This window comes from Colobus angolensis, unplaced genomic scaffold (genome assembly GCF_000951035.1).
Source record: "Colobus angolensis palliatus isolate OR3802 unplaced genomic scaffold, Cang.pa_1.0 Scaffold292, whole genome shotgun sequence".
NCBI classification, from domain to species: Eukaryota; Metazoa; Chordata; class Mammalia; order Primates; family Cercopithecidae; genus Colobus; species Colobus angolensis.
Window position 1 is genome coordinate 1,500,225 of NW_012116177.1, and position 15,862 is coordinate 1,516,086.

Here is a 15,862-nt window from a genome sequence, read left to right on the forward strand (position 1 = left end):
ACAGAGTTGACTTCTTTGTGGAAAGTATTTTTGGATAAAAAGAGAGCCTATATACCCGGGGGAAAAAATCTCTCAACATTTTTTAGTTACATGAAGAATTACATGAGGCACCTAGCATATTCAGTTTGTCACTAACTCAATTAGTCTTTTGGCAACTGACTTGTGTCCCCCCACCCCCCTTGCCCCATATGGCTCTGTTTTGAAAAGAATTACAGTCATGCATCATTTAATGACACAAATACATTCTGAGAAATGTGTCATTAGGCAATTTCATCATTCTGTGAACATCAGAGTGTACTTACACAAACCTAGATGGTGTAGGTAGCCAACTATACCCCTAGGTTATATGGAATCCCTGTTGCTTCTAGGCTACAAACTTGTACATGTTACCGTATTGAATACTGTAGGCTATTGTAACACCATGGTGAGTATTTGTGTATCTAAACATATCTAAACATAGAAAAGGTAGAGTAAAGATACCATACTTTTAATATAATCTTTTGGGACCAATGTCAAATACGTGGTTCATTGTTGACTAAAACATCATTATGTGTCATATAACTGTATCTCATTTTCTAGTCATTCTCTTACTCATCTGCAATTTTCAATTATTTGAAGAAAACATCTTAAATATGTTACAAATGTGCAGAAATAGTTCTTTTTCCCATTCTTATAGTTTTGCTTTTACGTTCACTCACTGGAAGTTAAAATTAAATGTTAAACTAGAAGTCAGAACAAAATATATCTAGTTTCACCATCATCTCAACCGAACAAAGGTTTAACTTTTTTTTAAAAAAAAACCATAATAACAAGAATATAGTATGGTTGTCCTCCAGGGACCCAATCCCAGCAAAGAAATTTGTGTACCTCTTTCTAAGGAATTCTGTGAAGCAGATTTGTTCAGGCCAGTGACCTGAGGCAGCAGAATGAGCCCTGTGTCTGGAAACCTGAAATCTAATCTTGGTTCTTTGACTGACTTGCCTGGGTTTTAAGATTTTTAGGTAATTTGTCCTCTCAGCATCAGTTTTCTTAATGAAATAAATGCAAAGGCTATCCTGATTTCTAAGGCCTCTTCTGGTATGCCAAAGTATTGGTATACTTAAGATTAGAGGCTTTATTTGGATGAAATCAGTATTTAATTTTCCCAAATTTTCAGTGTTTTCACTGGGTTCACACTGAGGGCTTTACTCTTTTTTCCTTCATAGAGATACCAGATCCCCTTCCTTCTTTGGTTAAGTCCAGGGGAATTTTTTCTTAACTCTCTTCCTAAGACTTGTTTACCTCATTCCTTTCCCGTTTCATGATGTTTCCTTCACTTTACTTTCCCTCTGAAATATTTTAGAGCCCATTTTTAGCATATTTCATTCCTGTGACTGCTACTATATCTAAAGTCGTATTTTATTATTTTATATAAAAGAAACTTTCAGCAGCTCTATTTCTGCTTTACTCATTTCAACTCCTCTTACTTGGCCCTGCACTAGAGTGCATTCAATGCTTAAATGCATTTTTGTTTGCTACAGTGTGTTATAATCCAGCCTTTTTTCATTGCCTTTAAAAAAAATCCACATGAATCTAGGAAGTTATTGGTATCACAAATCTTTAACATTGTAGTTTTAAAAGCACAAAATGAGCTGAAACAGTGTTCATACCTAGACTTAAACAAGCATTTGAAGCCCTCTTCTTCCTCACTTAAATTTTTTTCCACTGATTCAGATTGGGAAAAACCATTATGTAATTTAGATCAAAATGCTGCCATCAAGCAGGGTTACCGGCAGTAGATCAATACCATTTCAAACTGTTAGGTAAGTATGCATGTAGTCTGGAGGGATTTCACAAATGTGGGCATCTGAGGTCTTCTAGCCATAAGAACTCAAGAAATTTTTGTTTGATGAAAAAAATCCCCAAATAAAGGATTAAGTTAAGTTCTCATTGATCATTCCTACTTGTGGGCCAGAAGAGCTGATTATTATCAAACACAGTCATTGGGAATACCCTCATGCTTTCTCAAGTCCTTCTGTCTTCATTTCCAGTTACCTGTTAGCTTCATGGGGAAATTGGCAGGATGAGTTCTAGCACAGGGTGGAGAGCAGGCAATTCAAAAGTCCACCCAGTTCTGAAGAAGGACTTCAGTCCAATGTTGGACTGTTTTCCTGAGTTATCTTTTGGTATTCCAAATATTGTGATTTATAAAAAATCTTCCATTCAAATTCTATTAAAATTGAAAATTTAAACCACCTCTGAGAAATATAGTTACCAAGTTCAGTGTTATTTTCACAGTATTTAATGCATTTACTATATAAAAACATCAGGTCCATTTCAGGCTTCATAATATTTTTCAAATTTCCACTTTTGATATGGCTTCACTGGGTCACAGACAGCTACTTTCAGGATCTTTTGAGAAAAATTTCCTTCCAAGCATAATAATTGCTGATTGTTTTCAAAAACAATGTGATTCACCTGGAGAGAAAGAGGATCTGGGAATGAGGTTGAATTTGATAACTGCGATATAAAGAAATGAAAACCAATTTAAAAAAACTGACAGGCAGTTATATTTTTGATTTTTAAGAACTCTTCTGAACTAAATTATTAACATAAACACAGACTTTGAAAAGTATTAAATTTGTCTCTGTCTCAGACTAAGTAATCATCCTCCTCTAAGCTATAAGACTTTTAAGTCCTCAGGAGGCAAAAGAAAAATTTTTTGATGATATGGCTGAGAACTATATACTCTTTAAAGAGAAAATATTACAGATTACATTTATTGGATTTGATAGATGATAACTACTTCATTGACGGTAAAGAAAAAATACATACCGCAACAAAAAGTTAATTCATTTTTAAAGTAGGTGTCTTTGTGAATTTGGATTACAAAATTCTGGAAGTGATGTATTTTATTTATGAGCTCTTTACCATAATCTCTGACAATTCATAATAACTGATATCCAAAATCCAGATTAGGAAAAGTCAACAGCATTAAAGAAAGTTCTATTATTGCTTAATATTTAGTGAATATCCTAGAAATGGTAGATAAATTATATAAAACTTACTAATGGCTTATATATTTTTTCATCTATAAATTCTCTCAATTACTTGTGACTATGACAAAGACGACCTTAATTACACATGTTGTTTTTAAACTTTAATAAGTTATCAAAAAGGGGTGACGTTCATAATAATTTATTTTAAAGATTGTTCCTACAAAAGTATCATCACCCTTGCAGGATTTTGGAAATATCATGCTTGAATATTGTCAAGGATTTGTAAAGAAGTCTCATTTTATACTTCTCTTGTTGTTTAAGACTTACATGTACTGGGGGACCTAGGAGGTATAGCATGAAAACTACTGAAAAACTGAAAAAAGAAGAAAGCTGATCACCAAGCTACTAATCTCCAGGACATTCAGTAACATACAAGAAAAAAACAAACAACCCCATCAAAAAGTGGGGAAAGGATATGAACAGACATTTCTCAAAAGAAGACATTCATACAGCCAACAGACACATGAAAAAATGCTCATCATCACTCGCCATCAGAGAAATGCAAATCAAAACCACAATGAGATACCATCTCACACCTGTTAGAATGGCCATCATTAAAAAATCAGGAAACAACAGGTGTTGGAGAGGATGTGGAGAAATAGGAACACTTTTACACTGTTGGTGGGATTGTAAACTAGTTCAACCATTATGGAAAACAGTATGGCGATTCCTCAAGGATCTAGAACTAGATGTACCATATGACCCAGCCATCCCACTACTGGGTATATACCCAAAGGATTATAAATTATTCTACTACAAAGACACATGCACACGTATGTTTATTGCGGCACTATTCACAATAGCAAAGACTTGGAATCAACCCAAATGTCCATCTGTGACAGACTGGATTAAGAAAACGTGGCACATATACACCATGGAATACTATGCAGCCATAAAAAAGGATGAGTTTGCGTCCTTTGTAGGGACATGGATGCAGCTGGAAACCATCATTCTTAGCAAACTATCACAAGAAGAGAAAACCAGACACCGTATGTTCTCACTCATAGGTGGGAACTGAACAATGAGATCACTTGGACTTGGGAAGGGGAACATCACACACTGGGGCTTATCATGGGGAGGAGGGGAGGGGGGAGGGATTGCATTGGGGAGTTATACCTGATATAAATGATGAATTGATGGGTGCTGACGAGTTGATGGGTGCAGCACACCAACATGGCACAAGTATACATATGTAACAAACCTGCACGTTATGCACATGTACCCTAGAACTTAAAGTATAATTAAAAAAAAAAAAAAAAAGGGGAGACCCAAGACAGAAGGCAGCTGTGTCAGATGTCACAAAGCCATAGGTACAAACAAGGTAGGGAAAAGGTTTTCTAATTTTTGCTATCTTAACTAAATTACCTCCTTTACCAAATCAGCTTACCGCTTAAGAGAAATTGCTATGCTTGAACTCTTTCCCAAGATTCAATTCTGGAGATGAAGAATGTGTTTTAGTTCTCGTTCTTATTCATATTCTCTTTCTCTCTTACTCACTTTCTCTCTTTCTCTCCTTATCCCACTCCCCCTTCTCCTTCCCTCCCTCCTGACTTTGGCACAGGGAGAAGATAAGATGTAAGTTATTCACTACACTGCATGTATATGGATTTCCTAACACTATGCAAAAATAAAATCAGCAGCATATATGCTAATAATTCCTAATCTTTCTGAATAACTCAATAATAACCATTATTACTAAAGAGAAAAAAACTGTCCAGAGAATTGAAATACAACAGAGAGGATCTAACGGGAGAAAGGCTGGAGAACACATTACTCAGGCCCCAGTTTTGGCTCCGAGCAGGAAGAAAAATGTTGAGAAGAGAATAGTCATTGGCTGTGTTGTTATAAGGAACAGAGGCACCTCAAGGAAGAAAAGGTGCTTACTTTAGGGATAGCCCTGGGCAAACTGAGAGTCTCCAAATACCCAAATATTTACTGTAGACAGTAGATTTGGTGGCTACCTGCTAGAGAGATGGTAGAAAATTTAAGAAGGCAGTTCTGAGACTATTCTCACCAAACTTAAGCTCCTACACCAAGGCTTATGACTCCAAATTCTGTTAAAATGTAATTGGGGAAAATGAAGAGGACTTTGAGAATGAATACAGTAGACCAGGAATGTTCTGGTAAATAGAACAACGGGACCTTCAGAAAAGTATCTCTGATCCAGTAACATCCTCCGATTTCTGTGGTATAAATACTCCCAACATGGCCAGTTTCAAGCTACCAATGTGGTATGATTGAATGCAAAGTTGGCAAGGGTGCACACAAGCGGCTCCAGCGAGCTGGTGAAAGCTGGGACCAGCAGACCGTTAGAAGTCCCGGTCTCTGGGTACCGCAGGGGATCAAAAAGTCTCCTTCTATGGAAAGGGGCAGAATGAGGAACCAGATTCATTCTAAAGTGCAGGACTTGTAGGAGACATGCGGCTTCCTGTGCTGCTCATATCCTCTCCTTATAAGCATTTCTGATAACGAGTGGGGATCAATTCTAGCCTTTAAGCCTGACTTTTGGTGTTGTCGATTGACTGAAGCAAATGATAGCAATGTAACTACAAGAACGTGGTGACTTCTATTTAAAATAACCCATTTGAAATAAATTTTGAAAAAGAAAAAAAAGGACTTGCCAAGTTTCAAAAGATACCCATGTATCTCAATGAGTGAGCTTTTACATAATCCCATTGTCACAAACACACAAAGCTTCTGACTGAGGAAGCTGATAATGAAAATTTTATGTCCTATTTGATCAAAAGTCATATTTGTGGTAAAGAAGAGGTACCAATCTTTTGCTTACCAGTTCTGGATGAAAGATTGATGTTGATTTATGCAGCCATTTTAGCCCTTTGTTTCTGTTATCACAAGGGTGCAGGCTTACGCCTCCTTTATCTGGGGTGGGGGCTATACACCATTCTCCACATTTAATAAGTCTTAACCAGGTGTAATTAAATTGTTGAAGCTGTGGGGGAAATGAATAAAGGGTCACTTTAGGCAGCAGACACAGGCAGGGGCTTTGTCAAACATTTTTGTTAGCAATAGTTAAGAATACAGGAACTATGATCTGACATTTTAGATTCAAGTCCTGGTATTATCATTTGTAATTATGATAGTATGGACATATTATTTACCCTGTCTAATCTTATTTTTCTAATTTTTAAGTTGGATAGCGATTGTATCTATCTCAGAGGGTTGGGGTAATGACTATCAAGTGTTTAGCACCCAGTAAGCCTTCAATAAATGTTAGTTACAATAATAAAAATTATTTAGTGCAATTAGTTCTGTCTGCATATGGATGTCATTTCAGTGTTCTGAATCCCAAACAAGCCTGGTGCTTAAAGAATTGGAATGTTCAGTCTACCACATGATTAAGGTTCTAAACCACGGGTGGCTACAGGGAGATAACAGTCACAGCCCTAAATTTCTTGGGTGGATTTTTGATGCTTCCTTGTATAAAACTATCATAAAGGCTTTGTCCAATTGTAGAAAAGGTGAAAGTCTTTCTTTGCTACTAGCATGAGGAATCATCAGGTTGCTACCAGGTTGGCATCCCCCAGTTCATAGAAACTGCTCTTGGAGAAGCTGCCAGTGTCTAAAATAAGCGCCAATTCAGGTAATGAATCTACATTTTTAATCCTTAAATATTTTTCTTCAGTTGTTTACAACCTAGTATTATCTGCCTGGTCAATTTACTCTAATGCTTTCGGTCTGTGGGAAATTTATTGTTTTGTACTAACATAAACATAGTTGAAAAAATAGGCTTCTGGTAAAATCTATTTAAATGCCTTTATCTCATGAATCATTTGTATTGTAACTGAAGTTTAACTTTGATTATCAGGTTAGATCAAAGTCATTGTGTTGGAACTTGACATTGGAATGGTGGTCCTTGGACCAACATCCACATCACCTGGGAGCTAGTTAGAAGTGCTGAGTCTCAACCACGTCACGGACCTACTGATTCAGAATCTGCAGTGTAACAAACTCCCTAGGTGATTTGTGTGAACATTAACGTGTAGGAAGCATGGAAGTGTGGCATAATATAAGGAAGTTATGTGCTACTAAGAGAAGCTAGATATTACCTTGGAAAAATATGTCTCAACTGCTTAAAAGGTTAAAAACTAAGGAGACATTTTAGGTAGAAGGTAAAGGGACAGAGTTGGATGATTCAGTCTAAGGGTCTTATTCTTTTTGAGCCTTTTTGGATGAATGTTGTAGTCATTGGCTTGTTATTAAGTCTCATTAATTCTGCTGAAAATGAGTTAACTTCCTCCACATTTCTTTACTTTTTATTACCAAAGCAAACCATGAGAGGCAGAAGCTAAAAATGAGCAACAAGACTAAAAGGGAGCTGGGGCTTTGTGGAAGGTGAAGGCTGAATAATTTATACTTTTGCCTCCCAGCATCCAATTGAGAAAGACTCAATGGTCATCAAAAACAGAACTTGGGTTTTCAGATAAAATACTGGTTATTCTGGCACAAAAAGTCCCTGCAATGATCATTCCCCTCCCCCCAAAAATGCATTATTTAATACTTTTCCTTTTATATAATGTGAAATAACTGTGGTTTTGTTTTTACAATTTATGACTTTATTTTCTCTTTGTTAGTAAGTGGAAGTTGTTTCTTTTAATGGGTTTTAACACTTTTTCACTTCCCTTTGACTCCTTTCTTTCCTAATTAAAAAAGAGTGGCCTTGGCTTCAGGTTTACAATTCATCACTAAATATAGCAACAGAGATACCTTTTCTTCTAGTAGCAGCTTTGAGTTAAGATGTAGAGATGGGATGCACCAAAAAACATAAACAGTATCTTGAAGTCAAAGCAAAGATGTAAGACTTGACAAGCCTAGATTACCATTGCAAAATAATCTCTGTACCAAAGAACAATCTGCAATTTTGGGAACTGATTTCTACTCATGAATCCATTTTCCTCTGAGTCCTACTTGCCACTCAAACCAATAACTGTTTCCACAAACACAGAACTGTTAGGGAATGTATGTTAGAGAGGGAAGTGTAATCACTCAGAGCTCACCTCCAGCACTGTGGAAGGAGTCTCTATTCCCTGCTTCCTGGCCCTACTCCCTCTACTAACCATTTCGCTCTGAGTTTGTGGAGTTTTCCTATAGGAGTTTCTACCATGGATCATGGATTTGGTTATTTCCATTATTCCCTTAAAATGTGGGAGAATGAGGGGAAAGGGGGATGGAATCAGAGAAGAAGACCGCTTCCTTAGAATGATTATTTAGAAATATGTTCTCTCTTTAGTATCTTTATCTATGTTACGCATTTTTTACATTTTTATCTTTATTATTATTACAGCAAACATTTACAGAGCACTAAGCATTAGGTATTGTTCTGCAGGCTTCATATGTATTACCTAACTCCAACCTCACACTAGTTCTAGAAGTAGGCATGATTATCACTACCATTTACCCAAAGGTTAATGAATCTGCAGCAGTTAACACGTTTTGGCAAGTGATGGTGCCAGGACTGTATTCATTCTGGATCCAGTGAGTTGACTGCAGGACTCACACCTTTATTCCCTCAGTCACTGTCTTTGTGTTTAGTGGTGGATTCTCTAATTACAAAGAAATTTAGAAAATTACTTTTCTACTGGGGAAAGATGAATTTCTCAATTGAGCAATGAATGTGTCATACCCTGCACCTGTCAGCTTCCATGAGATAGAAAAGAGTTTAGCATACCTCTTTGCTCCCATCGCAATCTTCCAGAATGACTGTAGTGTTTACAATGGAAATGCATTTACCCAAAGCCACATTAATAAGCTAAGAAGCAAAATACGAAACAGGAATTAAAAAACAATTTAAAGTAGAACAAGACATGCAGACACATTTAGAAAATACAGAATATAAAACTATAATAAGGTTAAAAGATAGTTAATAGCTTATCATTACTTAGTACTATCCAGTTTTATTGGTTGCTGTCTGTAACAGAGACAATGTAATCTTGTAATAGTACAGCTTCAATCTGTTAATTTTGGCCTGTGATCAGCCATAGAGCCAACACACAGAAGCTTTTAATTAACCCTTGCCTGGAATGCTAAATAACAAATGAGCAAAGGTGGCAAGAACAGTAGTTATTTTCTGGTCTTAAGTTTATCTAATGCAGATACTAAAAGTCAATGCACATATAAGAGTTATGAGCTATGTTCCCTGACTGACCCCTTCAAGCCTTTTGACTGCTTAAGCACTGAATCATAGATAAATTGAGTCCTTCAAAGAACAGCAGATTCCAGCTGATTCCCTGTCAGAATCTCCTTAATGACTCAAGCAAGCTACAATTCATTATAGGAAAGTCATGAAAGCTAATCTAGAGCCAAGCATAAAGGCACTTTCTGCCAGGCCCCCAGGTTTTTAATGGATTTACAGGGTCAAATATGGAGGTAGCTTTCTTTAAGTCACCAGTTATTGCAGAAAAATGTTGATTTCCTTTCCTCCTTTGACATCCTGGGAAGGGCTAACAAGATGATGGGTTAACAGTGCAACTTAGGGTTTTCAGATTTCTAGAACAGCCGTGCAGAGCTGAATCTATATGACATGTCCCGGGAAAGCCTCCTGAGCTGGGAGGAGCTAAAGTCTTTGTTGCCAGGGTCACTATTTGTGCCCTTCCTGTTCTACGATGCCTAACAAAGAGCTCTAACTCAGGGTGCTGCACTGATGGTGGCTGGATGCTCACAGAGTTGCCAGACTTCATAAAAGGGGGCTGAGTACATTGGTCCTCACTTTTACATGCTTAGCTTAGTGGACAAGAAAGTAAAGGACATCTTCAGGGATCAGAATACGCAGAAAAAAATTAAAGGCTACAGGGAAACATGCAAAGGTTGGCAAGAAAGACTTGCTCCCTCATATGGATGGAAGAAAAACAGAGGCATGGGTAAGCCAAAAAGCTGGAATTCAGGTCTTCCAAGTAACAGTGGAAAAACAGACCTTCAGTTGAATGCTGCACTAGGAAAAACAATTTGCCCATTAGCACAGGGAGAAAACAAGGAAACTGGATTCTCCCTGAGAATCTGAAACTTTACACCAGCCTTCATTTGGGTTTGAGATGAATATTTACACCACCTGCCTTGGACAGGAACCATCACAGACTTTCAAGGCATAGAAACAAACGCTAAAAATAGTACCAGGTTGATAATGACTTCTGAGGTGCCTGGCACGGACAGAAACAAAGCAACTATGGAAGGATGGCATCTCTATCAAAAATCCTCAGAGAAAGCTCTGTTCACAACTTAAAATGACAAATATGGGAGGAGACAGCTCGCTGTTAGTAAATGTGGGCATCACAAGGCACAGAAGGATTTAGTGCCCCCCAGTCCCAGCCCTGAACTTCAGAGAGGAAGGTGAATAGAAAGACGTGATGGTAGAATAATCTTGGGGCTTAAAAGAAGGAAAGCATGCTGCAGTTGCTCTCTGTACTTCAGCAGAGATAAATATTATATAAGCTCCTATATTTGTGGATCATGCAGAAATATTCTATCTTCAAACAAATTTGGAAAATGCAGGTTTCCACAGAGCTGAACAGGTGGTTCTACTCCAGAACTTCTCAAAATCTTCAGGGTGTTTATGTTCAGCTTGCTGCTCAGAATGTTGTACGAATGTTTCTCAAATGTACTTGACCATGGAACTCTGAGACAGCACAAGTAACATTGGTCAGGACAGTGTTTAAGAACCCCCTGGTTAACTGATATTTGTGTTTATTTTGTATAATCCCTCCAAGAACCGAAAAGCATTGGAAGGAAAAACAAAATTTTCTGTCCCTTACATGCCCCTCTCTCACTTGACCTGAAGATTTTTTTTTCCCTTCTTCTTAGAAATTACCAAGGAAACTATTTAATTGCGGTTTTTGCCATTGAAGGAACTTTCACACCAACCTAATACTTTTCTTCTTATAGACATTGTCTCTGAAGTGCTTTGGAATTGTTATTCTTCATTTCATTATTAACCATTTTTAGAATTTTTCCTTTTTATTTAAAAATAATTGCTCCATTTTTTTTTGTATTCTTTAGGAGAGACGGGGTTTCACCGTATTAGCCAGGATGGTCTCGATCTCCTGACCTTGTGATCCGCCCGTCTCGGACTCCCAAAGTGCTGGGATTACAGGCTTGAGCCACCGCGCCCGGCTACGCTCCATGTTTTTACTGTAAACCATTTTAATCTTTAAAACAATCAGGCAGTGTATAAATGTCAAATTATCCATGCTGTATTATTTCACTTTCCAATTTAGGAAGTAGACATTCCCCACAATTTATGACAGAATTGTTAAACATTAGGCTATTTGCCAGCAGTTTAATCCAGTGTAAAAATACATTATTGCTGAGATTATTTTATTAGCTTCAAATATTGTCGTTTCAATAAGAAAATATTTCTTCTCATTACAAAAAACACGAACTTTCATTGGATTTAAATTCCTACACGTGGAGGTTGAAAAAAGGGAAACAGAGCTATAGACTGTTTGCCAGCAGTTTAATCCAGTGTAAAAATACATTATTGGTGAGATTATTAGCTTCAAATATTGTTGGTTCAATAAGAAAGTATTTGTTCTTATTACAAAACACAAAACTTTCACTGGATTTAAATACCTACGTGTGAAGGTTGAAAGAAGGGAAACGGAGCAAGATACAAAAAGAAGTTGTGGAGTTTATTTTCTTGGAAATTTCCAAGATTATCTATCTAAAATAATGATCTACTTAATGTGCTCCAAATTACCTGGAGAAAGGTCCTAATTTTTTAAAAATGGTAATAACGCTCCCTGCTGGTTGCTTCAGAAGGGAGCAAACTACATCTTCACGAAATTTGTTTAAGGAAACAACAAAGGAAAATAGAAGGAATTTGTTAAAATCAGTTTTTAAACTACTTGCTGCATTTTGATATGTTATAGCGGAGGCATCAGCAGAAGGCTGTTTCATTAGGAGAGCTCTTCAGAAATTTCGTAGGAACTCACACAAGTTAGCCTAACAGTGGAGCCAAAACGTAGTTTTCTAGTGCCCTCTGGTGGTTAAAGTTCAGTATTACTCTTACTGAGATTGTGCTGTTGGAATGGGAAAAATTACAATAGTGGGAATTCTTTTTTTTTTTTTTCTGCTCGGGTTGAAATTAAAAATTGTGAGTTTATTTTACAGTTATATTTGACATGTTGCCATTTGAACAGTGTGTATATAAATCCAAAATGTCTGATAAGTTACCAGGTTGAGCCACCTAAATTAGCTGCCATTCTATTTGGACCTATAAAAATGGCAATTTTATAATACAGTACATTACCTAAAAACAGATCGCATATACTTATTTATCAGTTGAATTTTGTAAAAAACAGAACCATTTTTTAAGACTAGTTTTCTGTCTTTCATAGCTTTCCTGGGTTTCCCTAATACTTTCAAGGGGAGTATTATAATAAGTTTTTGCTATCAGAAGAAATTTCCAGATAGAAAGTATGGTATAACCCACTCTCTAGAAGAACTGAAAAAATTTGGCCTAAAAGGGCAGGATAACTAATGGTCACATTTTAAAATAATTTCTTGGATGAAGAAAAAGGAAGCTGAAATAAAACAAAAACACTGGAGATAGTTATAAGTCAAATTAAATCGGAAATAAAAGATTAGAAATAAGCATGAATGGCGAAGAACCCCAGCTGAAGGCTTGGCTAATCATATTTAAACCCACATGTCTTACCATCCTCTTCAAATGCAGCTTCACTCCTAGAATGGGTTTGAAATGGCTTTCCCCCAGCTTTTCCTCTTCCTTGATATTTTCTTAGTCTTGTACTCTGGCCACCTTATCTGGCTTAGCTTCTTCCCTTTGGATACCATCTCTCATGTCCTGGAATGTTATCTGCTATTCTCTGATATTTTGTGTTATTTTAAGTCCCTCTTTGAAATCTTTACAAATCCTAATTAAATCTTATCACCCCCTTGCTTAACTCTGCTCAGTAACTTCCCACTACTTTCAGAAGAAAGAAGGAAGCAAGGAAGGAAAGACGGAAGGAAAGAAAGAAAATCCTTACTTTGGTTACAAGGACCTGTGTGATCTGGCTCCTTCCTTCCTCTTCACCTTCATCTGGTGCCATTCTTCCCTCCTTCACACCCTGACAACAACATTCGTCTTCTTTCCAGTGCTTGGATGGAGAACACTCACCTGTCTGAGGGCTTTACATGACCTTCACCCTCTGCCTAGCACTCTTCTTTGGAGTTTTGCTGACTGACACTTAGTGTTTTCGGCCTGAGTTACAAAGTCTCCTTCTCAGAGAGGATTTCTCGACCACTCTAACTGAGAATTCATCAATTGTGGCCTGCTCCCTAAATGAAGGCTTTTATATTTTGTATTTACACTTGACTTGCTTATTTGTTTATAATCTTTCTTCCCTACCCAAATTAAGCTCCACGAGGAAGGGATCAAATCTGCTTCATTCATCGCCCTGTAATCCAAGTCTGAAATACTCCCAGATCTATGGATACTCAATAGTTATCTGTTGAGTTAATCAATGAACATGACCACTTGGTAGCCTTCCTTAAGTTTACCTATATTTAATTCTCAGCTATGCTTTGTCCCATCTATGCTCATACTTGATGTTTATTTATGATGTAATTATTCATTCTTTCCACACATTTTTGAAAGAGATTTTGTGTTTTGTTTTTATGGAGTAAGATTTTAAATTGTCACTTGAACTTACCACACCACTAGCTCTGACAATGGGAGCCTTTAAGTCAGGAAAGACATTCTCCAAGTACCATTTGAAACTTTTGCACTTCAGTTTCTTTCGCAGCTCCCTTTGCTGGGTGAGGTTGCCAACATCTAGCCCTTGGTCAATGAGGTGGTCTCCATGGCCATAGAACAGCTCCTTATACTCATCCAACCAGACCTCAGCAACCCGCACCAAGTTCCGCTCTACTGTCTTCATCCGGTCTTTGGGGAAGGAATACGGATTGTCATTTCTGAATATATGGCCCACTCGGGAGCAGGGAATGATCTCAATTTCACCACCACACATCCACACCTGGAAGAATTTGATGGTAAGCATCAATTATCAAATGATTATCCACAAATCATGGGCACTTAACAATGACAAGAAACCACCTGGCTGGCGACCTTGTTTCCCCCTACCTGAAGTAATACTCAACTTCAAAAACACTTTTGCAATAGAAAATCAAACTCAACAGGCTTATTTAATTTTGTGTATTGCTGTGGATCATTTTAGGATTAGTGAAATGTAGTTTTTTCATTTCCTAACCTGCAATGTAAGTTTTTTTTTTATTGGTAAATAAATCTTCACAGAATCCCATTTTGCAAAATATGAGTTCTTGTTTTGGTTGAATCAGGGAAAGAAGTGTAGATGTCCATTTGTTCACATTCCCCTACTCTTATTTTGGGAAGAACCAAAAGGCTTGTGGTGCACAACTCAAAACCATTTTTCTTGATCAGCAGCGCCAAAATTATACCCTTTTACCTACATACAGAACACCCACCCAATAGGAAAGCAATTACTTTTTGGACACTCTCTACTACTGCTGTTGCCAAGGCTTTCTCAGAAGTTAATTGGTGATTGTACAATAGATGGTATAATGTATCCAAAGGAGCTGTACTATGAGCACACCTGACCTGTCGGTGACCTGCTTTAGAGGTATTTTTATGGCCTTCTGTCATTTGTGTTCTCCAAGATGATCCAATACAGATTGAGTCTATTCCTTCCAACATACTAGACAGATGTCCCAGAAGAGTTATTCTGTATCACGTATGACTCCCACAGCATTTATTCTGAGTGGCAGAAAGTCATTTCCCCCATATTTACAAGCAAAAATGGTGCTGTGAAAGACTAGGGAATGCGAATAAATTTCATGACAGCAATTGATTCCGCCAAATTCAATCTGAGATATGAAAAAATTAATCCAGAGAGCCTAAAATTTGTGTGAAATTTCCTCTTAGTGGCAGTCACATATCTGATTATAGTAGTAAAATCAAACCATTTAAATTGATTAACTCATTATTGTAAAGAAAATTTGGGAAACACCTGGTAATACCTTGAATGAGAGCTCCATATTTTCCCCACCCCAAACATCAAGGCCAGGGTCGTATGTTCCAAGTTCAAAAAAGTAACTTTTGTCAATAGAAAATAATCCACCAGCCATGACAGGGCACCTACAAAAAGAAAAGTTTGTTTTTTAAACTTGCATTTCATGAAAGTTCGACTTTTTGAGTTGGTCCTCTGTACATTTGTACTGGAGGTAGAAGGCTTTTCAGAATAGCTATCTGATGCAGGGAAGCCCTGGGACGGAGTCACACATAGGGCTTAAGTGATGCCATCCCTCAATCATTGTGGCAGAGCTTGATTAGGTTCAGCAAAGATGCATCCTGGAACTAGTATTATTTGCCCTTTATACTGTGACACAAACTGTCCAGGAATGTTATTTTTAACACTTACTCAGGGCTAAGGGAGCATCAGGCACTATTTGTAAGTATTATATACATACCAGCCCAGACTTCACAAAAAATCTTGTGAGTGTGTATGATTATTAAGAATCTGCAACACTGGGCCGGGCGCGGTGGCTCAAGCCTGTAATCCCAGCACTTTGGGAGGCTGAGACGGGTGGATCACGAGGTCAGGAGATCGAGACCATTCTGGCTGACACGGTGAAACCCCGTCTCTAATAAAAAATACAAAAAACTAGCCCGGCGAGGTGGCGGGCGCCTGTAGTCCCAGCTATTCCGGAGGCTGAGGCGGGAGAACGGCGTAAACCCAGGAGGCGGAGCTTGCAGTGAGCTGAGTGAGATCCGGCCACTGCACTCCAGCCTGGGCGACAGAGCAAGACTCCGTCTCAAAAGAAAAAAAAAAAAA

The 15,862-nt window shown here is 37.7% G+C and overlaps 1 protein-coding gene across 1 annotated transcript in view; it reads right to left on the reverse strand.

Moving 5' to 3' along the window:
* Positions 1 to 1,580: 1,580 nt before the first annotated feature.
* The window catches only part of GALNT5 (polypeptide N-acetylgalactosaminyltransferase 5), a 55,350-nt gene continuing 41,068 nt past the window's right edge, over positions 1,581 to 15,862 (reverse strand). The window contains exons 6-10 of the mRNA XM_011949201.1: positions 15,048 to 15,165; positions 13,703 to 14,026; positions 8,725 to 8,805; positions 5,827 to 5,988; positions 1,581 to 2,457 (exon numbers count right to left, since the gene is read on the reverse strand). Coding sequence (XP_011804591.1) covers positions 2,317 to 2,457; positions 5,827 to 5,988; positions 8,725 to 8,805; positions 13,703 to 14,026; positions 15,048 to 15,165 — 826 coding nt within the window. The 3' untranslated portion in view covers positions 1,581 to 2,316. The remainder of the gene's footprint in view (positions 2,458 to 5,826; positions 5,989 to 8,724; positions 8,806 to 13,702; positions 14,027 to 15,047; positions 15,166 to 15,862) is intronic.